The sequence below is a fragment of the Varanus komodoensis genome, unplaced genomic scaffold (assembly GCF_004798865.1).
Source record: "Varanus komodoensis strain SLA01 unplaced genomic scaffold, ASM479886v1 scaffold9, whole genome shotgun sequence".
NCBI classification, from domain to species: domain Eukaryota; kingdom Metazoa; phylum Chordata; class Lepidosauria; order Squamata; family Varanidae; genus Varanus; species Varanus komodoensis.
The window spans coordinates 6053518-6077967 of record NW_025336598.1 but is presented as its reverse complement, the minus strand read 5'-3'; the positions used below and the strand labels follow the sequence as shown (position 1 = coordinate 6077967).

Here is a 24450-nt window from a genome sequence, read left to right as displayed (position 1 = left end):
TGCAGCTGAATGCGTCCACTAAGATGTCGTCAGTACTTGCAATATAGATAATTGTGAGGGTACTGTCAACACACCAAACTGAGATGTTAATCATCAAACAGGCTAGAGGGATATACTGGGTGCCTCCCACTTTCTTGTAGAAAACTATAGTAAAGTTGCCCATGGCAATATGTATCTGATGATGAGAAAGGTAAGTTTCACAAAGCTGCGAGTGCTTTCTACACTGAAGCATTTCCTGATAATTTACGTGTTTGTGGGATTCAAACTTGTTCCCTAGAATCATTTGGGTACCCCAATGGGCTCCCTATCCAGGCTGGCTCAGGAGGAACAAATGGAATTCCTTTGATGAGCCTGTAATGATGCACCCACCAGCTGAGGCTTGTCTGAATAGAATTCAGAAATTAAAGATGGGTTCATTGAGGGTTTTCCATGGGATAACAAGTATACACAAATAAGGGCTCATTTCGAATCCTCTGGAACCTGGTGAGTGGTACAACCAGGACACATGCTACCGTAAGACTGAGAAGCCCTACATTTTAAAATCTGTAGGAATGGGTTGTTTGCACAGGATATTGATCAGGATAGGCACCCTGGATTCTGGCAAATAAACCCTTGTGATGATGGAGTCAGGACAGGATTGACTGGGAAGGAGAAAGGTTTTTCTGCATTTATACAAAGTCCCAGTGAGTTTAATACAGTACAGGAAATAGTGATGGCATGAAGCAAGTCTCAATTAGAGGGTACTATAGTTAGCCAATCATTTTGATAAGGACAAACTTGAACTTTCTGTAGACATAAATGGGCAGACAACTGCCATCCATTTTGTAAAAAACCACAGAACAAATAGTAGAACAGAAAATTGGAAAGCATCCTATTTGGAAATGTAAGAAATGACTATAGGAGTCCTGTATAGAAATATTAAAATAAGCAACTTGCACATCTACAGAAGCAAACCAGACTCCTTTATACAGTAAGGGTAGAATAGTCTGTAATGTGACCATAAGGAACTTCCTCAGTGTGATGAAAAAGATATTTTGGAGATCCAGGATTAGTTGAAGCCCTTCATTCTGTTTTAAGATCATAAAATATTTTGAATAAAAGCAATCCTGAAGCTGAGGAGGTGTTGGTTCTATAGCACCCTTCAAAAACAGTAGTATGCCTCCATGATCAAGGGAGTAGATGCATTAGTACTCCTTATTATACCAAGTGGTGGAAAGGCGTAAAATTCCTTCCTGTATCCCCACTCAACAATAGATTACATCTCAGGCACATGATGTTATTGATTCCCTCATGGGAAGGACATGAAACAAATGATGGTCAAAAAACAGGGTATGGGGGAGAGTGCAAATTTCAGAAAATAGACTGGGATGCCTGGCAGGGTCCATTTGCTTGTGTCTTTGGAGGTATCTGGTCATGGAATCCCAGAGCCTCACTTGGGACATCAGCTGCTGTCAAGAGGGGTGGTCTGTCTGGACCTGAGAAGGGTGCATTATGGTGAAACCATTTATGAGATCTAGGTGGTGACTGTTGGTTCATCTACATCTGTTTAGCACTTATCCTGGCCTTCTGGATCAAATCCATAGCCTCATCCATCTTGGCATCAAAGAGTCCTTTCAAAATGCAGATCATTGATCTGAGACAGTTTCTTGAGAAAGGCCATGGTTGAATGGGGTCATGTGTGCCTCTTCAAGGCTAATGCTTCAATCATTGCCTTTGTGTTTCAATCTGCTTGGTATCAGGTTGCACTAACCTGAAAAGGTGCAGAACATCTGCCTGGAACATTCTGGTCAACTCACTTTGGTCCTCTGGTATATAGTCACAAAGCGTTCCTATTTTGTATCAGGAGAAATGCTAGTAGTAAGCCATGATGGCCTGATAATTGCTACTCAGAGACAAAGGACAAAAGAGGAGTAGATGCACCTTCCCATTAGGCTCAGATGGATGCAAGCTGCTTGCAGTGACTCAATTACTGTGGAATTTGGCCAAAAATGTGGGGAAAGGAATGCTGTGTCTTTTTCCTGCACTTTGTACATAATCTTCTGGTGTTTCAATGTGGAAAGCACCCTTTACGATAGCTGTAAAGCATGGGTCCTCAAAGTAAGGCCCATGGGCCAGATCCGGCCCACCATGCCCATTTAACTGGCCCACCCCAGAGGTTTTGCACTTGCCGCGTGCGTGCAGTTTTCTCACAAGGAGGTGGTTTTGGACTACACGGAGAAAATGATCTCCTTGTGAACAAGTGGGCTCTGATGTATGTCAGCACCTGGAAAGGAAAAAGCAATGATTTCTCATCATTAATGCACAGTCCGAGCTAGCATAGCAAAGTGCAGGTGACAGTAATTGATTTTAGCAAGCCCTCTGTAGACAGAGAGTAGCAGTCAATCACTTAGGTAAGGGTAAATTTGAACCCCTTGGAGTCTTAGATGGGCAGAAACAGGTGACATGCATTTAGTACATACCCTTGGTGCCATGGTGAGGCTGAATGGGAACATGCTGAATTCATAAGCTTCCGTACTGACCAGAAACCTCAGAAAATGCCTATGGGTAGGGTATATGCTTATGTGGAAACAAGCATCCTTCAAGTCTAAAGATGCAAACCAGTCCTCCTCTTGCAGTAATGGTACGATGTTTTGTAGTGTGGTCATCCTAAATTTCTTGGTCTTGATAAATGGTTTACTCCACACAGGTCTAAGATGGGATGCAGACCTCCATCCTTCTTTGGTACAGTGAAATATCTCAAGTAGAAACCATGCTGTCTCTCTGAGTGGTCTATCTTCCAGATTTCTCCTTTGCATAGCAGTGTTTTGATTTCTTCTTTAGAACCAGAGAGGGTGATGTTCGACAGACTGAGATGAGGCAGAATTTCAAACTCAATTTTATATTTATGTTCTATAGTGGATAGAACCCACCAGTCAGATGTGATGGATTCCCATATGGGCAGATGATATTTTAGTCAATCCCCAAATGGGAAAGGTAGAGTTACTGGAGGACTGATTTGCGCTGTCAATCAACGTTGGCACTTGTTTGTATCAAGCCTTTTCTTGCTGGGCTGCTACTAAGGTGTATCAGTACAGCAGGATCGAATTGGTCTCTGACCGATGGACAGGCGTCCAGTGAGGTAACTCTGCTGGAAGGGGCAAGATTGGAACTGTTGATTCCATGGCCACTTATGACGTTGATGTCCAGTGGGTTCCCATACTATGAATCTAGCTGCTAGTTGTACCTTGTGGATGGTATTTAACTTCCCATCAGCCTTGTAGTGAAAGAGACTGGTGCCGTCGAAGGTCATGTTTTCTACTCTCTGCCTTGTCTCCTGCAGCAGATTGCTCATACATAACCAGGTGTGATGTCTGAGAGCCAGTGCACCGATGAGCACTCTGGAATCGCAGTCTACATGATGTCTCACTTTTGCCAGTTGTTGCTTGGACAATTACATGGCTTCTCCAATGAAGACTCTTGCCAAATCTCTCTGTTAGGCTGGTAGAATTGCAGCAAGGGATTCCATCTTTTCCCAGAGGAAGTATTGGTAGCGAGCCATGGTAGCCTCGTAATTCGAGATTCGCAGTCTGAGTTCCATTGCTGAGTATATTTGGCAAGGCATCATGTCAATTTTCCACTCTTCTCGAGCAGCCAGTGCAGTGTGCTCTTGATTCTGACAGGCCTGTGCAGATTTGATGACCACCAAATTCAGGCATGGATATCTTTAAAAAAAAGGGAATGTCCTACTCCTTGACCTTATACATGGATTTGAGGTGCTGAGATGTTGAATGCAGATGGTCTGGTAGTTCCCTACATTTCTGTTATTGCTCATTATAGCATGGGGGAGTATGGTAGGACCAATGGGACTGCATCCTCCATCCTAATAACATCATAAATGTTATCTTGTTCTGGGTCGGTGTGTTGTTGGATGTCAATTCCCAGTAATATTGCCATGCATGTCACTTACTCTGAAAAACAGCCCAGGCTTTCTCCACGTGATCCCAGACCTTGCATCAACATCATGAGGTCAGGTGAAGTGGACGCTTGCTCAGCAGTCTCAGAATCCGCGTCTGATACGTAGATCATACTTGGAGAAGAAGAGCGAGTTGGTGATCTTTCTTCTTCTGGATGGGCAGCAACAGTAGTCTCATCCCAGGATGTCAATGGCAGATCTGTGGGCTGTTGTGGTCTACGACATGGTGCAGGCAATGGATATGGAGGTCTGTATGGTGGGGAGTAATTCCAAGCAAATCCAGGTCCATATCCTTGAAACAGAGGGGTCATCCAATACTGGCTCCTTCTGCACTGAGGAATCTCCGGTTCAAACACATGGAGATCGAACCTGAAGAGGGTTCAGTGGAATGTGGTCCATGCAAAGTTGGCATGTGAGGACCTTGGACTTGCTCCTGAGGGTCATGAATCACTCATACCGACAGTTCAGATGGTATCAGAGATTGTGCAGGAGACTCCTGAATTTCTCCATCTGAGATGGATGTGCGTAGTGTTGGTTTGGGGTGACTCGACCCAGATGGACTAGCCTGGGAGCAAGGAGACGGCCTTGCTGCATGGCGTGGAGACAACCTTGGAGTTGTTCAAACTGGTGGAACTTGGAGGCTGTCTCAGTACCAATTGGCTTGATTCCATTTCCATCCAGAGCAGAAACTCTGTGTAAGCCACATGGGAGTGCTGCTTGCATTTCTTTTCTGGCTTCTCCTTCGTGGGATGTTTCTCCTTCTAAGCCTCTTTGGTTTCAAGATGTTTATGTTTCTCCTTATGATATTTTTCGGAGATTGGGACCAATTAGGATGCTTTTTTGCAGTCCTGGAGCACTTAGCCATTGGTTGAATAGCTGACTCTGAGCGCTCAGCAGTGCCCTTTTCAGGTGTAGATTTGCCAAAGATAGCCTCCTTCTTGGCAATAAGAGCTCTACCCCAGAGTTCCTTCTTCAGTCTGCTTTCATGATTTTTGAGTGCTTGTTTCGTGAAAGCAAGACAGTGGATGCACTAGTCCATGTGATGTCCTTCTCTGAGACACAGCAGGCAAAGCAAGTGTGAGTCTGCATTTTCACTGCACACTGTGTACACTTTCTAAAGGCAGAACACTGCCTCATTGAGAAAGAAGAAACAAGATAAGTGAGGAAGAATAGAAGTAAACGATAGTGGGGAGTGTTTTATATATTTTTTGTGAGGGGGATAGAAGTTGGTTGCAGGGGGAAGGGGAATTAAGGGGATAAAGAGGTAGAGAAGGATATAAATTGAATAGAGAAAAAGTCCTATAAGGGTTTAGAAAGATTTTTTTTTGTTTGTTTTTTTGGTGAGGAAATTTTGTGATTTTTGTGAGGGAAATCAAAAGTAAGACAGAGAACACAAGGCACAGTGAATGGTGGTCGAAAGCAGACTAGCGGTAGGGCAGAGACTCCACCTATTTACATGGGGGGGGAAGGGGGAGGAATTCCTGCCAAAAATATTAAGAGGCCAAGAGAATTTTCCCAAATGCAGGCACTGTATAGTATATGTGATGCACAGAGACCATGATGAAAAACTGGGGCAGGCTTGGCAATTTGTTCCCAAAAATGTCCTGAGTCTTCAGATGGAGGGGAAAGGTTGTGAGTCTCCAGAGCCACTTCCACAAAAGATAAGGACAGAGCCTCTGATGAGCACAAGGCAAGTTAGATGACTAGGCCTCAACACTGGAGAGAGGAGAGATTGGATACCCTCTAGTTCATGTGGAGGAAGTAGGAGACAAAGACTAGAATGGTCATATGGTGGTGGCTATGACATGATTTACTGGGAGTCCCTAAAGAGATGCAGTTGGCTGAGATGTTGACACTGGAACCCTAGGTAGCAAGGCAAGGGACTGCAGAATGAGGACTCTGTGTAAAAGCTTTCCCATTCTCTTAAGTAGGGCTCAGGATGGAGCTCCTGCCAGTATTGAGAGTTGCAGTACTAATTGCAACATTTACTGGTTGCGTTTTGTCATGCTGTGCGTGGTTTTACAATTTTATTGTATTTTGTTATTTTTTTGTTTTATTTACTGTATATATTTGCTGTTTTCAGCATTTGTAAGCCCTCAGAGAAGCTGTCCAGAACTTTCAGGTTATGGGGACAGGATAGAAGTGGAATGAAACAAACAAACTCAGTCTTGAGAATATCTCCATGGTTCATAGTAACTCTGATGAGGTGGCAGGGTGAACCATTCTGAGCATCTTTTCCAGTTAGACAGAGAAGTAAGGGAACACTTGTTGTGGTGTTCACTTCCCAGGATGACTTGGTTCCACCAATGTCAGAGAGATAGCACCCAGGAGATCTGATACCAAAGCTGTTGACAATGGGAGAAGGGTCAGATGTTGAGGCAATGGGTCATGGATTCCTCCCTCAGAAACCGAGGGCTCTGATACTGGGTCCAGCTTTGGGACTAGCCTCCTGAGTGCACAGTACTGAAAGTTCTGATTGAGCCAGTACAGAATGGTGATCGTTGAAGAAAGTTTGAAATAAAGATACAAAAACAAGCCCTCCTCTCTGGTCTCCTCAAAATTACTTTAGACCGCAGTTCTCTGTGAAGTCAAGTAAGTTTCAGGTAGAAAAATGTGAACTCAGTTACCTGAAACACTGGTTCTGATTAACTAAGAATTCATTGTTTGGCCTGACAATGAGAGACAGAAAACTACTGCTGATGTTTGACCATGAAAAGTGGCCTTACTTCAGCAAACAGACTTTAAATTACACAGAAGTGGCATGGTTTTTCTCTCCAGGTACCCTGTTAGGAGAACAGTCCACAGCCTTCTGCAGGTTCAGTTACTCATTAATCTGGCACAGCAGCAACACTCAGAGAAGTATTGGTTCCTCAGATTTAGCTTGGTTAACATTGTTATGTGAAAAAGTGCTTGATAAGAACAAATGCTATTTACTAATATTACCAATGATAGTGCTTAGCTTGTTCCAGTATGCTGATGTCTCAATTGCTTGCAATGGCTGAAAAATGTGATGATTGGTGGGAAGGTCTTTTACCACAGCAGTCACATGACTGAGGGTTACTGTACGGGCAGTTTCAAAAAGGCTCTTCTGATCTTTGAAGATTTCATTCATGCCAAGCCTTAAACAAGGAGCAAGAAGGCTTATATTGAAGTCCTGAAAAAAATCAAACAGTAGAAGAAAGGTTGGCAAGAAGACAGTTTTACGCAAATTTGAAATTCTGAATAAAACAACTGCAATTTGTTCATTAAATGTATTTTCTGATTTTCTACCAAAAACAACACTCAAGATAGCTAACAATAATAAAATAAAAATTTAATTAATATATGACTTAATGCAATAGCATATATAACCAGCTATATTACTCAGGTGTGAGTTAACTGGCTATCTTATAATGTAAATTTCTTTCAACCTCAAATACATTACACAGAGGCCCAAAGAACATTCACAGCATGCAAATTTTGAAATTTGGAGGCCATATATTACAAGATGCCATGATTATGAAGCATTCTGAAAATATTAATGTCAAGTGCAAAAATCTAATAAATTGTGGATAGTTCATTTGTATTTAAGCAGACTTGATCTTAATACATAATAACTATTAATGGTTTTAAAGACCCTATCAAATTAAGGCTAGAATTATGGTAATTTGATACTGACTCAATCTCCACAAAGCCCTTAGGAAAACTAGGCGTTGCCTTAACTGATGTGCCTTGTAATCAGTGATGTGCAATGTTACAAATTGTGCTTGCTTACAACTTACTTCTATGCACACACAGTTTTTCTTGGTCTTTCAAGCCCAAATCTAGGTGGGGAAATTGGAGTACTTGATACCACCAAAGATGCTCCATCTTGTCCTGGTCCACTATTGCTTTACATCTGAACCTTGAATCCTCTTGTGAGTTGACCCATGCCAGTTTGTTGTTTACATCAGTAGTGGGCATACTGAGTCAAACAGTGAGAAGGAGCATTCTTCTATCAGTAAAGCTGGGTGCTTCATAAGGCAATACAGGACCATGATATCATGGGGCTTCTTTGCTGACTGAGGCAAACTGGGGGTAAATGAATTGCAAGCAAGGGTGATTTATATAAAAAGGATGAAAATAAAATAACATTGATTCTGGTTCCTGACTCCTAGCTGAGCAGATCAAAGGAAGCTGCCCCAACTGGTCTAGGGACTTGGGATACAAGCAGCCAACAAGGAGGGCTAACAGGAATTTGGTGGCAGAGTTTGGTGGAGATGATCTGTAATTTTTCCCTTCGTTTTAAAACGTTTTTCTCCTTACTTTCTCTTTTCCCTTAATTTTTCTTCCTCTTTGTTTTCTTCCTTGTAACACATTCCCATTTACTGATGGAATTGTTTGGTAACCTTCTGGGAAGACAGGTGGAAGGACTACTTGCTAAAACAGGCCCAGCAAGTAGAATTAAAACAGCAGCAGAAAGAAAGGACTGAAAAGACTCTGCAGTGGTGGTGAAGTCCAATGTCTATGCAATGTTTGTTTTCCTGTCTGAGGTCAACATGACCTACATGTGCAACAAGTGCAAACTAGTAGCTCTACTAGAGGAAAAGGTGAAAGTATGGGAGCAGCAAGTGTATAGCCTCAAGGAAGTAATAGAAGAGTTTTTAGACAGAGAGGTGGAAGTACAACAGCTAAGAGCAATACAGAAGCAAGATGTGTCACAGCAAGCTGAAGAAGAGAATCCTGGAAGTGTACTTTTGAACTGCTGTGAATTAACTTGATGACACACTGAGAGATGTTGAGCAAGAGGTTAAAAGATGACCAAATAAGAGAAATACTACAGTTTGCAGTAATAATAAGAGAAGAATGTTAGTTGTGGGAGACGCCTTGCTGTGAGGAATGAAAAAATATGTATGTCACGATGATCAAGCGATTCACCAGTTATTTTATCTCCCTCGAACCAAGTTTAACAATATAACCCATAAATTCACATAACTTACTGAAAATACTCCTCCCTTCTCATTTATATGAGAATAACACCACCAGGAGAAGCTTTGATGAAATAGCATCAGACTTCAAAGCTCTAGGAAAGAAAATCAAATACATTTGGGCCCAGATAGTCTTCTCCTCAATTCTACACTCAATTCTCAATTTAGAGGCTATAAAAATTTTATATGTTTATCATGCAGGTTTTTCATGCAGAGGGTCCGACAGGTGATGGGGGGGGGGGGTTATCCTTGGCTTGGTTTTGACCAACAGGGAGAAGCTGATAGATGAGGTACAGATTAGGGGAGCTCTGGATGCAAGTGATCACTCCATCCTTTGCTTTGAGATCAGGGGAATAGGGATATACAGCAGGTCGAGCATTAGAAGCTGGGAATTCACAAGGGCCAACTTTGGCCAACTGAAGGCCAGGCTGGGGAAAGTCTACTGGGATAGGTTACTGGAAGGCAAGGGAGTCAAAGAGTAGCAGATGGCACTCAAAAGGGAGGTTTTGGAGGTGCAGGCCTTGACGATACCTCTAGTTAGTAAGGCGAGGAGGCAAAGGAGAGGGCTGCCATGGATGTGAAAGGAGGTGGTTAGAGGGATTAGATAGGAAATGGGTACTGGGGAAAATAGACAAAAGGGTATACCAGGAGGAGGTATTGGGGCTTTTGCAAAGCTGGTCTTGGGACCACTTAATAAGGAGGAAGGGGATCCAGTGACTGATGTGAAGGAACAGGCACAGATGCTGAATGACTATTTTGCCTCTGTGTTCTCCCCAAAGCAGGTCGAGGGATATCTGCATAGGAGATTAGATGAGGCTGGGGACTTAGGGGCACAGATTAGAGTCAACCCCCTAGAAGTTGAGGGGCACCTTAGGGCATTGGACATTACAAAGGTGCCAGACCCTGATGGGTTACACCCAAGAGTGCTTAGAGAATTAGCAGGGGTTCTCTCATGCCTGCTGGCCTCCCTTTTTGAGGCCTCGAGGAGAACAGGTGAGGTTTCAGAGGACTGGAGGGTGGTGTCAGTGGTCCCAATTTTCAAAAAGGGTAGTAGAAGGGACATGGGGAATTACAGACCAGTTAGCCTTATGTCCATTGTAGGAAAGACAATGGAAAGGCTCATAATAGTGAGACATCTAGTGTTGCTAGATAGGGAAGGGATGCTGGCAGCCACACAACACAGCTTCCGTAATAACAGGTCTTGCCAGACAAACCTTGTGGAATTCTATGGCAAGGTTTTGAGGTGGCTAGATAGAGGGAATGCAGTGGAAGCAAAGGGATTTGGTCACTTTTACCTTGGCCAATTCTCTGTTGAAAAAGTGAAGGGGACCCTGCCACTTCAGCTTCACCTGGCTTGCCCACTTCCTCCAAATGCAGAAAAGAGGCAGGGTAGGCATAGACAGGGCAAAGCCAGTCTAATCATCACTGCTCCTCCAGAGGCTAGGTCAGTTTGGGCATGTGCAGGGCTTCCCTAGCCAAGAAAGCATACATGCTGTGAAGCCTGTGCCCTGGCCCCAGGACCAGACAGGACCAAATGATATCAAGTGGGCATGCCCATGCCCACAGGTGTCAGGGCATGTTTATGTCTACCTGGCATCCTAAGGCTAGGAGAAGGCTGGATGGTGTAGTCAACTGGAATCTCATCTAAAACTAGTTCTGCAGCCTGCAGCAGGTCAGCATTAATAAGAGTCGTGCTAATAATTATTACTGCTTCAAAAAGGACATTGAGCAAAATCTGAGACTCTCTGGTATTTGTTACTGTAAAAGCAATGTATAACACAATGTATTCTGATTTGTGAATATTCCTTCTGAGAAAGGAGTCCTATAAATATGTGTTCTTTGACAGAAAAGTAGAATGCAATACTTGTGCAACACTTGGTTGCTAAACTGTGGTATTGTGCAATTCTAACTGCTTTGTAAATATTTGCTGATAAGGTAGCATGAAATTCTAATGATTATCTTTTGTGAATAACATCTATCAAAAAGTGGTTGTGAGAGAGCATGCCTGAGAGAAATCTGGCTGGCTACTCTGCTTGAACGTAACTGTCATTGGGATTTCATGCAGCTAAAGTGATCAAGCCACAAAGTGGGGGTGGTTATATTATCAAGGCCAGAGAAAGGTGGGGGAGAAAAAGAAGGGCAATGTATGTGAACCTGTACATCGAATAGGAATGTTTTGGTTTTGCTACGACCAGTTGAAGATAGCAGTAAGGTAAGAAGAAAGTGCTAGCCTTTATGATGAATCAACTACCTTTTAAGATCAAGCTAGAAGAATAGGCAGGTTGCTTAATTGTAACTGTCTCTGGAACCATCTGACACTTGGAGATGTTGAGACCCCTTCTGCTTAATAAGTCCACTAAACTGCTGTCAGTTCCGGCAACATGAACAGGAGTCAAGGTGATGTACCAATCTCAGATTCAAATGGTTAGCTGAACTAACAGAATCTATCTGGTGCCTGTAGAACACCACTATGGTATACTCCATAGTGATCTGCACATGGTATTCTGGTAAAAATGCCTGGAACACCACAGGAGTCTTCTTCACTGCAAGCAACTTGAGATTATTTCTGTACTTGCAGACTTCCAACTTGTTCCACATCCCTTGTGTTTGCAGTGAGCCCCATCAGGTTCCTCATCTGATCAGGAGGGCATCCGTCATGACCATAAATGATGGCTTGGAGTTGAGGCATGACATTCCTTTGGAAAGTCTGGCATGCTGGGTCTACCAGGTGAGGCTGGAACAGACTGCAGCAAGCACCAGAGGCACTTCTTTGGATGATCAACTTCAAAATCAAAGGTGTGCATGAACCCTGGGTGAAGTGGTTGCATCCAGAGGGAATTACCAAGACAGTTGCTACCATGAGTCTGTGGAGTCACTGAATCTGGAGGACTGATGCTACACTTCACGAGTGAAGCCTGAAGTCCATCTTGAGAAGTTCTGATGCTCAGGGTTCCAGAAGATAGGCTACTGCTATGGTGGAGAGGATAGACATGAAGAGGATAGACTGGGAAGTGTAGAAAACAGACTTTTTGAAATTTAAGCAGAGACCCAGTCCATCTAACTAAAAACGAATGGTGTCAATTGCCTCAAGCAATTCAGATCTGGTAGGAGCCACCAACAACCAGTTGTCCAGATACAGATATAACTGGACTCCTAGTAAATGTAGGCAGGCCCACAATATGGACATGCATTTTCTAAAAACCCTGAGGTCATCTGAAAATTCAAAGGGTAAAACTGAAAACTGAAACGGCTCTCTCCCTACTTGGAAAGGGAAAACACGTCTGTAGGACAGTGCTGACAATATGCGAAGATGTGCATCCTTAAGGTCAATGAATACAAACCAGTCCCTTCATTGGAGTAGAAAGAGAATGACTTGGAGGGTAACCATCTGGAACTTTTTGGGTGAAATAAAGAAATTCAATTTTTCCAGATTCCATCTCACTTCAGTACCATGAAGTGGCATGAGAAAATCCCATAATGAGGAGTGGTAATTGGCTCAATCACTCTCTTCAATAACAGTAAATGTATCTCATCCATCAATGCTGGCAAAGAGGATGTTCCACACACAGTATTGATGGGGAGAGGGCATCAAACTTGATCCAGTAACTCCTCTGGATGATCAATAGTACCCAAGTCATGATTTCCTGACAGGTAAGACAAGCAGGGAGAGAGACACTCCTTAAAATCCAAAGAAACACGTAGGGAAGCAGGTAAGGTGCCAGCCCCAGTGTCTAGTCCTTGCAGCCCACTCTCACCCTTATAAGAGCATCTTTGATCCTGGGAGAATCTGGAAGTAGCATCCTTCTGTCTATGAAAGGGTACCTGTGTTTGGTGCTGTGCTCTCTGTTTGGCAGCCCAGCAAATAGAAAGGCCCCTGTCCCTGGCCTGGCAGAATGGAGTTGGAAGAAGTACATCTCCTTTGCAATAGTTTATGCATTATATGTCGTGTCCATCTGCTCATCAGTCTTCATATTGAAGAGCTCATTCCTGTTGAAGGGCAAGTCCTTAACATGGGAATGGGCCTCCTGCAACAGATCTGATGAACAAAGCTACTGCGCCAATCACCACCTTGGTTCCACAGTCTGCCTGGTGCCTGGCAGAATTGATCTGTGTCCAGGAGAGGCACACTGCTTCTTCCTGGAATACCCTGACAAAGTCCTTCTGTTGTTCATGTAAGTAGTCACAGAGGCAGTCCAGCTTCTTCCACAAGAGCAGCTGGTACTTCCCATGGTAGTCTGGTTAGTTGGAGACTTTCAGTTTCAAAGCTGCAGAAGCATAGATATGCCTCACCAGAGTGTCCAGGTGGCATTCCTCAATGTCAGAGGGGGTAGAATGTTGATGTCACTTCCTTCCTTGAACCAACTCAACAACTACCAAGTTTGGCTTGCTGTGTTGAAAAAGGAAGGCAACATCCTTTTCCTGCACCTGACAGATTCCCTCCAATTTCTTTGACACTGCGGTCATTGCCAACAGTCAATTCATCAGTCTGGCTCGTGTTGAAGACTGGGTATGACACCATCTCAGATTGCTGCTGTGTTGCATTGCTGTATTTGCTCAGTGAAACTATCCATGTCCACTGAGGGAGAGGTGTGGCCCCCAACATCCACAACCTGGACTTGACTGGAGATATCTCTTCACTACGCTCATAATCCTCAGCATCCGGCACCAAGGATGGATTGGAGAGAGGAGAGCTAGATCAGCATGGCAGTGTAGAGGCAGGGATTCCAGCATTCATGAAATTCTTGAGGCAATGAAGTTGGCTGAAATCTTGGCGAGGATGGTGGGCAAAAGGATGGTGGTGGCTGAACAAAATGTCCTTGTTCCCTGAAGACATTGGCAGAGTGTATCAGCTAGTACTGAGGATAATACATGGGACCTTGGTGGTAGAAGACCCATGGATTGAAAAATCCTTGGTAGGACTGTGGAACCAATGAGACTGTCCCAGTCCAAGATGGGGGAGAGCAATCTCTGGGGTCATCAGTATCAAGTGAGTCCACTAGACATCAGGCCAGTGATGACATAACTGGTACCCTCAAAACCATGGCTGATGGAGAGATTTCTCCCTCAAACTCCAAGTCGGAGATGGGTTTGAGTCTTGGTGCTGAGGAAATGTTTGAGAGGTTGGTTCCAAAGTGGTTGGTACCAGCCAAGTGTCTGATGGTACCACTTAGCTTTGCCGACCAAGGGTGTCCTGATCTTGCCTATTTGACCCTCTTGGCTAACTTTTTGCCTTTCTGAGTTTCACCAATTTTCCTGGAGTCAGAGGAGGTGGTGGAGCCATAAATAGAGCCACAGATGGGCAGTGGCTGAAGGCATGGGCCTCTGTGAAGCTGTGGAAACAACTGTAGATGGACAGGCAAGCTCAGGCACACCTAGGGCGTTAACCACATGGAGGGCCTTATTCCACAGCTCTGTGCAAGATGGTCTGCATGCTGCTTACGAGTATGTTTCATAAAGGTCATGTGGCACTGATCTATGACATGCCCTTCTCCCAAGCACAGCAGAAAAAGCTAGTGTCCATTTGTTTGAGGCAGCTTAGCTCTGCCCAGAGCTACAGAAAGGTGCCTTTGATGCCACCGGAGAAGCAAACAAGAAGAGAGAAATGGTGGAAGGTTTTATTTTTTTAAAGAAAGATGGAACAGAGCAGGGAAATGAAGAGGTTTAATTTTGGGAGTTTTTGGGGGGTTGGAAGGGAAGTCAAAAAAAGTGGTTGAGGGAAAAAAGTTTGTAAAGGAATCAGGAAAAATGGGAATACAGAAAAGAGGCACTATGCTATCAAAAAGCAAGATATAGGATGGGGAAAATTCTCAGGGAAAATAGTAACAGAGAAAGAACTTCTCAAGGCACTGAAGGCACTCAAAGAACTGAGGAAAATGGCAGGAGCACCTCCCTTTTATATGGACACTGGGGAGGGGGAGGGGTTCCTGCAAAAAGGCTCTTAAATATTCAATCTTCCCAGCAATGGGCTCTATGCATGCACAGAGCCTATATGTGTAATGCACAGAGGCCACAAAAGAGAAATTTAGCATTTTCACAGAGAGATTTTCAGCTGCTACAAGTCTTATATGTACCATATTTCCCCGAAAATAAGACCTAACCAGAAAATAAGCCCTAGCTTGATTTTTCAGGATGCTCGTAATATAAGCACTACCCCAAAAATCAGCCCCAGTTAAGCTCATCAGCCAGATGGATGCATTTAGTACGTCCATTGTAACACACAATGTATTATTGAATTATAAAATATTAATATATGATTAAATATAAATCAATAATATTATTGACATCCATACTTAAAATAAATGATAATATAAATTATAATTATTTGTAAATACCCAAGTGGGTGCCTTTGGCTGAAAGGTAAACACCTATGTAAACCGATGAACTTTAGACTTACTGCCAAATGACTAATTGGAGTACGGACACAACGCATGAATAACATATGCACTTGATAACGAACGGATGTGTTTCATAATTCAATACGTCTTGTGTTGTAATGGACATACTTAATGCACTTGTGTGTTGCCACTCCTGTCTCGTAAGTCTTCAATTAACATTTGGTTTAATGGTAGATTTAAAGAGAATAATATTTTGACCCCCAGATGAGTGCAAAAAGAAAGAACTATTCCATCGAGTACAAGAAAGGAATCATGGAGGTCTCTTGGGGCAAGAATCTTACAGCTTTCCTAAGAAAAAATAAGACATCACCTGAAAATAAGCCCTAATGGAGCAAAAATTAATATAAGACCCAGTCTTATTTTCAGGGAAACAAGGCAATTAAGCTTTTGTACTGAGCAAGAGCAATTAATTCCCCTGTGAAATATGGATTAAACAGAATTATCTAATTTAGATCATTTTTAAGTAGCTAGTGGGATCATCTGTAGCTAAACCTTGGATCTAATATGGTCTTGTACACTGATCAATATATGTGCTGCAAACAAGTTTTGAGCATTGTCCCCGAGTCCTGCTCCTACTCTTTGTTCCTGCTCCAGTTTGTGGTTCTTGTTCCTGCTCCTTTTCTGCTTCCTGCTCCAGTTCCTGCTCCAAGGTACTTACTCCTTATCAAACTGTCTTACTGTCTCCTGACTCCCAACTTGTTTTGACCATGATCTTGTTTATTGGACAGCACCTCATCTGGCTCTATGTCTGACTCCTGGTTTTAATCTTGGGCCATTCCGTACTTTGACCTGTGATTTGGCCTTTGTCTGTGTACCACTTTACCTTGTGGCCTGCGTCCTGGTGCATTTGTCTGTTATCTGGCCACCAGGAAGACGGGCCCACTCACGCTCGTACAGGGAAGATGGGCGCGCTCGTGATCTCGTTTGCGATCACGCTCACACTCGTACAGGGAAGATGGGCGCGCTCACAATCGCGCTCGTGCAGGGAAGATGGGTGCACTTGCGATCGCGCTAGTGCAGGGAAGACGGGTGCACTTGCGATCGCGCTCGTGCAGGGAAGATGGCCGCAATCGCGATCATGTTCATGTGGCAACATGGTTGCAATTGTGGTTGTCACCCAATGCAGAGTTCGTGAACTGAGGCAAAATTTTTCTGAAATTTCTGTTCACGACAGATTTGGTCATGAACTGAGGCATTTGGGAGCCAAGGTACCACTGTATATCACAAATGATTAAGTTAATTTCATCCAGATGATTAATGAGTACATGACATAGACAGTAGGGCTTCTTTGAAGTTATGCTTGTGAATTTCTCTCTCTCAAAGAAAAAGGTCAAGATCTCTTCTTGCTGATACCAGAATGTAGGACACAGAATAATCAATATAAGCTGCTACAACACAGATTCAGGCTAGATATCAGGAAAAGCTTCTTCACTGTCAGAGCAATACAACAGTGTAACCAGCTTCCTAAAGAGGTGGTAGACTCTCCCACACTAGAGACATTCAAAAAGAAACTGGACAGGCATCTTAGTGGGATGGTGTAAATTGGTGTCCTGCAACAGCAGGGGGTTTTAGCTGATGACCTTCATGGCCCCTTCCAACTCTACTATTCTATGATTCTCTCTCTCTCTCGTACACACACACAGAGCACATGTATTAAAATCCCATTCAAACGTTTTGTTTCATTTAAGATATGAACCAACCTTCTTTTCATTTCCTGATACTAAGAAAAAAAGGGGTTGCAATTTATATGGTCCTCAGTACAGTTTAATTTAGAGAAACAAGTAAAGGATGACAAGGATTGTTTTCTGATCCTCAAGGGGCAGACTGAAAGTTGAAAGCTAATATTAATATAATGCCTTATATCATAATCAATAATAAAATGGAAGAACATAATACAAGTCAGGGCAACTGGAGTGAACAGAATACAGGTCAAATCTAAAATCAAAGTTCAAATTAACTTTTTTTTTCAAGCACTTGCTAACAGTTTTTGCCTTCTCTCACTGCCCACTCCCTTACATTTATTTAATTTATCTGGTACAGTTTTTAAATTGACTTTGATGATATATTATAAATATAATGGAAGTGTACTGCAGAAATTTGAATTGGCTTGAATATAGAATCTAAACTATACTGTGCATTTAACTAATTCCTGCCCCTACATCAATTATTGCATTTAACTTCTCTTGGCCATTTAAAAAATTTATCAGAAATATAACATTGGCATGACATACTACTACTAATAAAAAATAAAGGAACATGTGTTAAACTTCAGGTTTTTACAGATTTAGTACAACTGTTTCAACATTTTCCACAGCACCAACATCACTGATAGGCTTTATGTTAATTTTCAGATTCTAACATTTCTATGTGCAGAATGCCATATTTTCATACATTTATGGCACAATCGAATGCATATCTACTCAGAAATAATTCCCACTGCATTCAATGGGGCATACTTCCAGGTAAGAGAGTACAGGATTGCAGCCTTAGATTAATTAAATTCTACAGTATAAAGTTTAAATGCAGCATGTTTACTCGTAAATGTAAACATTTACTGGTAAATGTATTATTTAAACTTGCATCTATTCACATTAGTAAAATCGGTTATCAATTAATTAAAATATACATTAAAGTAACCCTTTATTATGTATGCTATCAAGATAATTTACCTTATGTATCATAAAAGAACTCAGTTCATGTTGAGGAAGCTGATTCACCAATTCTGCGCCTTCTGACAAAGCTGGAACTGACTTCATGTAGCACTGTGAGCTCACTAGTGAAATATACCAGTCCTTTCAAGAAAATGATTGAAATTAATTATACATGCTTGTGACCAAAAATAAGTAAGGAATATATGAAATGCCTTGCTTCAATCAATCATCTAAAAGGTATTCTGTATCAGAAAGCTTACCCATACCTTTGGTCTAAATCAGTTATTTCTACAAGATAAAAACCAAACCCTCAGCTAATTGAAATCAATGTTCCAGCAAATTAAAGCTATTGGAAATCAAAGGAATTTATGGCCTACATATACTGTGATCCTCCCTTAAATGGTTCATTTAAGCGGCAGCTGTGGAAATGCAATGAAGTCAATATACACACTGAAATACACCTCTGTACTACTAGAAAGGTAGTACTTACAAATAATCTAATCTTAAATTATTCATGAGACGACTAACCCCAACAATTTAACATCTTTTCATAAACCAAGTTGATTTACCACAAACTTTTAAAGCATCTTAGATGCTTGAGGCAAAAGAGGAGTTACGGCCTTTCCAAATAATCCTAGAATGTTGCTGAACAAGCACATTGAGCACTGTGCCACAAACAGGGGAACTATTATAATACAAATGCAGATAAGCCCTCAGTAAGAAGCAGCAGTGATGTTCTCAGGAATCACAGTTAGAAATAGGCAAACTCCTGTGCTCCTATATCAGAAAGGAGTATTTCTTCAGTAGTAGGACCCCATCTCAGTAGGCTATAACTACTGCAGTGGCTAAGCACTATTGGGTGGGGGCACTTCCTCCCCTATAGCAGGAGAAAGAGGGCAGACTCTGGAAGACATAAAGAGCAATTGATAGACTGAAATGGGAGTGTAAAAAGATATGTTTGTTGCTTCCCCCTGGAGAGAAAAGTTAGAGAAAGTAATACTAGAGTGGCCACTTTTGTGAGTGAGCAAGAAGCATGTTGCTATGGTAAAGGGATAGGATTCTCTCAGCCCACTGAGATTGCATAGCAATTAAGCAGCAGATATAGGGAGGTAGGGATTTCCAATGCTGGCCACTTTTTCTTCGGGAACCAGGGCTGCCATGCTGCTACTGCTACTGCTATGCAGCTGCCCTCACTGCGTCCCTGCACACTCCAGCAACAGCTTATCTCAACCCCACTCCCTGGGCTGGCCTGTCACAGAGACCCTGCTGGGAGAGGGAGGGAGCAACAAAGCAAGCATGCCAGCTCCAGCCTACCCCAGATGCTACTCTGGCAGTGAGGCTTTCCAATGCTGGTTGCTCCTTCTTGTGGTGCCCTGCTCCTGGAGCAGTGGCCTGGGGTTAGCAGCCAAAGGGCATCACCCATTTGGAACCTGTTGGGGAGGTTGTGTGTGTGCACACATATTTTGTATTACAGCTGAGAGTCCAGTGAGTGAGTTTTAATTTTAGTCTGGAGATGGAGGGGAGGCTTTGAGGTGCAGTCATTGCGGTGGTTATGGGTAGGGGGAGATATAATGCTGGGGGAGGAATACACTTGCATAGGAGAAAGATCTGACCACCTTCTGGTGATATTTGGGCTGTTGATCCATTTTCCCCTCTGCAAGAGTGGGGGACCTATTAAGATGGTCTGCTTCCAAAGAAGGTTTGATCAGGAGGGCTTCCAGAGGTCTCTGGGTGACATGGTTGGCCCTCCTGCTGAAGCCCAAGTCACTCTGTGGAATGCATAGATGACTCAGGTGGTTGACATGATCACTCCTAAGCACCCTCTCAGTGCTTGAGGAGCCCGACCAGCTCCGTGGTATACATCTGAGCTTAGGCCAATGAAGTGAGAGGGGAGATAGCTAGACTGCAGGTGGAGGAGACCTTGTGATGAACTTGACCAAGCACAGCTTAGAGCTCATTACAGAGCCTATTCCATGGCAATAAAAGTGGCAAAACATCAGTATTTTGCCACTTCTATTGCATCTTCAAAGTGTTGTCCAGATGAACTTTTCTGAATGGTTTGGGGTATCCAACAGACTAGAAGCCCACTGAGAGACCTAGTGAGACTAGCTGAACCCTCAGTGCTTCGCTGTATCTAATTTGCTTACACTTTGGAAAAGAAAGTTGAGTGAATCCACTGCAATTTGAACTCCACAGTTGATTTAGCCCTATTGAGAGAGGCATCCACAATCTGCCTTTGATTGGTATGTTTTGATCATGCAGCCTGATGATGTGGACAGGTTATTTCCTGACTGCTTTTCTATCATGGGGACAAAAGGGAAGTTCACAATAAGCTTAATTTCCACAAACAAATGATTAACCAAATGGTCCATATCCAAGCTATTAGAAAAACAGGACAATTTTGTCCACATTTGGAATAGGATATTCAGATCTGAGCACCAAAGTTTGATATATATTGTTAATGAAGATGATTTGGAAATGAATGATGCATACGCCCAGGATCACAAAAACCTTACAAAGTATATTGTTCAATCAGTGCTGTGCACTCTTACTGCACAATAATGGGAACCACTGTGCAAGCCACAAATGTGAATATCATAGCCACAAATGTACGAGTTTGCCCAAATGCTACCCTTCATGAAGGGAAATACAAATTTATCAGACCAGAGACAGTTACTTATGCATTTAAAATACAAAGATGACTATGGTAAATAAAAACAATTTTTGTACTCAGCGACAAGATTTTCATGTGACATTTTCTTAACACAGACTTACTTTATCTGGAATTACAGTTTCAACAGCAGGATGAGTCTCCCCATCCAGTGGATGTGCAGTAATCAAGGATGAAGGGCTAATTGTTTCTGGAGCTACAGTAAGCCGAAACCTATCCAAGAGTGAGTAAAGTCTTTGGTGTCTGAAAATAATCAAACAGAAAAACAGTCAGAGAAAATAAAAACGTTCTGGCATAAAGGTGAATTATTTCAACACTGCAAGTGATACATTAAGTCCAACATTTTCACATACATTTTTTTAAATAACAAAGTATGCTTGAAAATTTGTGACATGGGTGTTTTCCACAATCCTAGACTAGCTGTTGAAAGTCACCTCCTTTTGAGAGACAACCAACTGCCTCAGCATGCTATGGAGTTCAAGGACTAATAAAATCCCTGTAAAGGGTTCTGCCTTTAACCTGTTAAGGTTAACTAAAGAGTAGAAAGTACATTAGTGGGTATGCATACCTCATCCCGAAATGTTTTTTTGCATCCCAACTAAGTCACTTATCTTTAAATAATGAGCACAAAGACAGGGTTCCTAATCTCAGGAGTTCTGTAGAGGCTTTCTATTCAGCTCTGTTACATAGTTAGGGATATGTGGACATTTAGGGCATGGTGTGCATGTTTACATGTGTATCATCTTCACTTTAATTGTGCCTCACTTGCAGGTAAAACTGAGTTTGGGAAAGAAGTTTTCCATTTCCCAATGAACTTTTTTTTAAATACTTCATTATATAGCCAGTTTCATGTCTTTAGTTTACACTCTGAGAGAGTAAACTAAACAGTGTGCCCACCTCTGAACACATAAGGAAGTACATCCTTGGAACAGACTAAAGGTCCACCTAGTCCATTATTCTGAACACACAGCAGAAAACCAGCTGTTCACAGGATTGCTCAAGCAGGATGAGTGCAAGACCCCTCCCCCCAAGTGCCTCATCAACTGGTGTTTGCAGGCATATTTATTTATTGAGCACTCCCTAGCAACAGTGATATATGCTCTGGTAACTTCCTGCTTGGATTACTGCAACGCGCCCTATGTGGAACTCCCCTTGAAAATGGTCTGGATACTTCAGCTGGTACAGAACAGAGCTGCCAGGCTGCTGACGGGGACTGGCTCACATAACGCTGGTCCTCTACCAGCTCCACTGGCTCCCAGTTGAAGTCTGGGCCCAATTCAAGGTGCTGGTTTTAACCTATAAAGTCCTGAACGGCTTGGGACCAGGATACCTGAAGGAGCACCTCTTCCCTTACATGCCCTCACGCCCCTTAAGATCTGCGGGAGAGGCTTTGCTCCAGGAGCCCTCTTTAAAGGAGATAAAAAGAACAACTACCCGGAGCAGGGCCTTCTCTGTGGTGGCACCCAGATTATGGAATGTGCTCCCAGGAGAGGTGCGCCTGGTGCCGAGTTTCTATTCTTTTCAGCACCAGGTTAAAACCTTTTTATTTAATTGCTGTTTTAAAAATTAATATTGTATTGTTAACCATCACTTTTTTATCTAATTGTATGGATTTTGTTATTGTTTTATTGTTTTTAATTGTATGTTGTGAGCTGTCCCAAGATGTCGAGGCATGTGGTGACAGCTTATAAAAGATTTAAATAAATAAATAAATTAGAACATCTGTATGCAGCCCAATTGTGCTACAGCACCATGCATATAGCTCTGTTAGGGAAGCAGCATGTTGCCAGTAATGCTAGTAGCACTGATAACCTCTTCTTTCATGAATCTGTCCAATCCTTTTTTAAAGTCAGATTGGTGACCATCACTACTTCCCATGGAAGCAAATTCAACTGTACATTGTGTGAAGTATTTCCACTTGTCTGTCCTAATGCATTTGCTATTTTGATGCCCATTCTCCCAGCTTGGTGAAATCCTTTTGGAGCTCCTCACAATTCCTAATGGTTTTGACCATCCTAAATAGTCTGGTATCATTAGCAAACCTGGCTACTTCACTGCATACTCCTAATTAATTTGTTGTAAACAGTCCTGAGACGTTTAAGTATGGGACAGTATAGAAAAGTTTTAAATAAATAAATAGTTCCATATCATTTACAAACAGGTTGAAAAGTACTGGTCCTAATACTGAATGCTGTCGGATTCCACTAGTTACATATCTCCATTGATAGAAATTACCATTTATTGTGACCCTCTGTCTTCTATTCTTTGATCACCTAGTGATCCATTATTCAGTGACTAATTAATTTGGTCAGGAACCTTTGGTGAGAGATTTTGTCAAAAGCCTTTTGGAAGTCCAAGTAAACAATGTCTACAGGATCTCCCCTGTCCATGTGCTTACTGACACTCTCAAAGAACTCCAACAGGTTAGTGTGATAAGACTTCTACTTGCAGAAGCCATGCTGACATTTACTTATCAGGATTTGTCCCTCTATGTGTTTACTGATTCTGTCTTTAATGATGCTTTGAAACAATTTACCCAAAATGGAATCTGGCCTGTACTGTCCCATATCCCCACTACATTCCTTTTTGAAAACTGATGCTTCAAAAAGCTTCCACACTTTTTAAATAACTCTATTAATAATTCAAAAAAATTACATCACTTTTCTACATAGTCACTTTCCTTTGTGATGCATTTTTCCCAGCATCAGACCAACTTTTTAATGCCATCAGCAAAAATATATTTATAAAATATAAACTATAAAAGTGTGGAAACTTTTTGAAGACCTCTTGTACATTGACCATTCTCCAGTCCTCTGATACAAGAACAGTTTTTAGTGATACATTCAATATTTTGGTAAGAGGGTCAGTAATTTCATGGTTTAGCTCTTTAAGGACACTAGAATGGATACCATCTGGACAAGGTGACTTGCTGACTTTCAAAATGTCAAGTAAAGTTGAGAACTTCTTCCCTTGTACTACTATCTACCTTAATTCCTCAGACTCCCTACCAGAAAGCATAAGCTCAGGGACAGGTATATGCTCTGCATTTTCTGCAGAGAAAATGGATGAAAATATTTATTTATTTATTTATTTATTTAGGGAACTTCTATGCCGCCCCATTCGCCAAAGCCTTGGGACGGCTCACAATCATAAATGACATAATATAAAACAATATAATTTAACAGTATAATTCTTTCAGCTTCTCTGTAATCTCCCTGTCCTGTTTTAGTGCACCTGTACTTCCATTACTGTCTGATTGTCCAACTGCTGCTCTAACTGCTTTCTTACTTTTAATATATTGAAAGAATTCTTTGTTGTTGGTCTTGAAGTTATTAGCCATATGCTCCTCAAATTGCTTCCATGCTTCTGATTGTCTGCTGGCATCTCCTTTGTGCAATATTGTGGTCACTTCTCTTCTTCCATTTGTTAAAGAAAACTTTTTCTCCCTGATGGCTTCCTTTACTTCCTTACCTGATGGCTTCCTAACCAAATGGGTGATTTCCTGGATTTTGTGCTGCTTTTCCTAATTTGTGGTATGCATATTATCTGTGCCTCTACTATAGCGTTTTGAAGTGCTTTGAAGTGAAAGTATCTTCTTGGCTACCCTTTTCAGCTTCTGCTTAACCAGTTTCTTTAATTTTGGAAAGTTTCCTCTTTTGCAGTCAAATGCAAGTGTGTTTGACCTCTTTGGTAGTCTTCCTTCAAACTGTATATGCAATCTGATACCACTGAATATACCTGATGGCTCAACAACATGTCCATCCTGTACTATGTCCTGGTCAACTGCACCGAGGACCTTTCCTGGCACTTCCACTTTTTAAAAACTAACAACTCT

At 42.1% G+C, this 24450-nt stretch overlaps 1 protein-coding gene across 8 annotated transcripts in view; it reads right to left on the bottom strand.

Moving 5' to 3' along the window:
* The window catches only part of HTT (huntingtin), a 454323-nt gene that overhangs the window by 150179 nt on the left and 279694 nt on the right, over positions 1-24450 (bottom strand). For all 8 annotated transcript variants that reach the window (XR_006413521.1, XM_044417924.1, XM_044417925.1 and 5 more), the window contains 3 exons: positions 20720-20858; positions 17963-18085; positions 6896-7106 (listed from right to left, as the gene is read on the bottom strand). Coding sequence is in view for 7 of the 8 variants with exons in the window: in XM_044417924.1 (XP_044273859.1) it covers positions 6896-7106; positions 17963-18085; positions 20720-20858 (473 nt within the window). In the remaining variant the exon portion in view is untranslated. The remainder of the gene's footprint in view (positions 1-6895; positions 7107-17962; positions 18086-20719; positions 20859-24450) is intronic.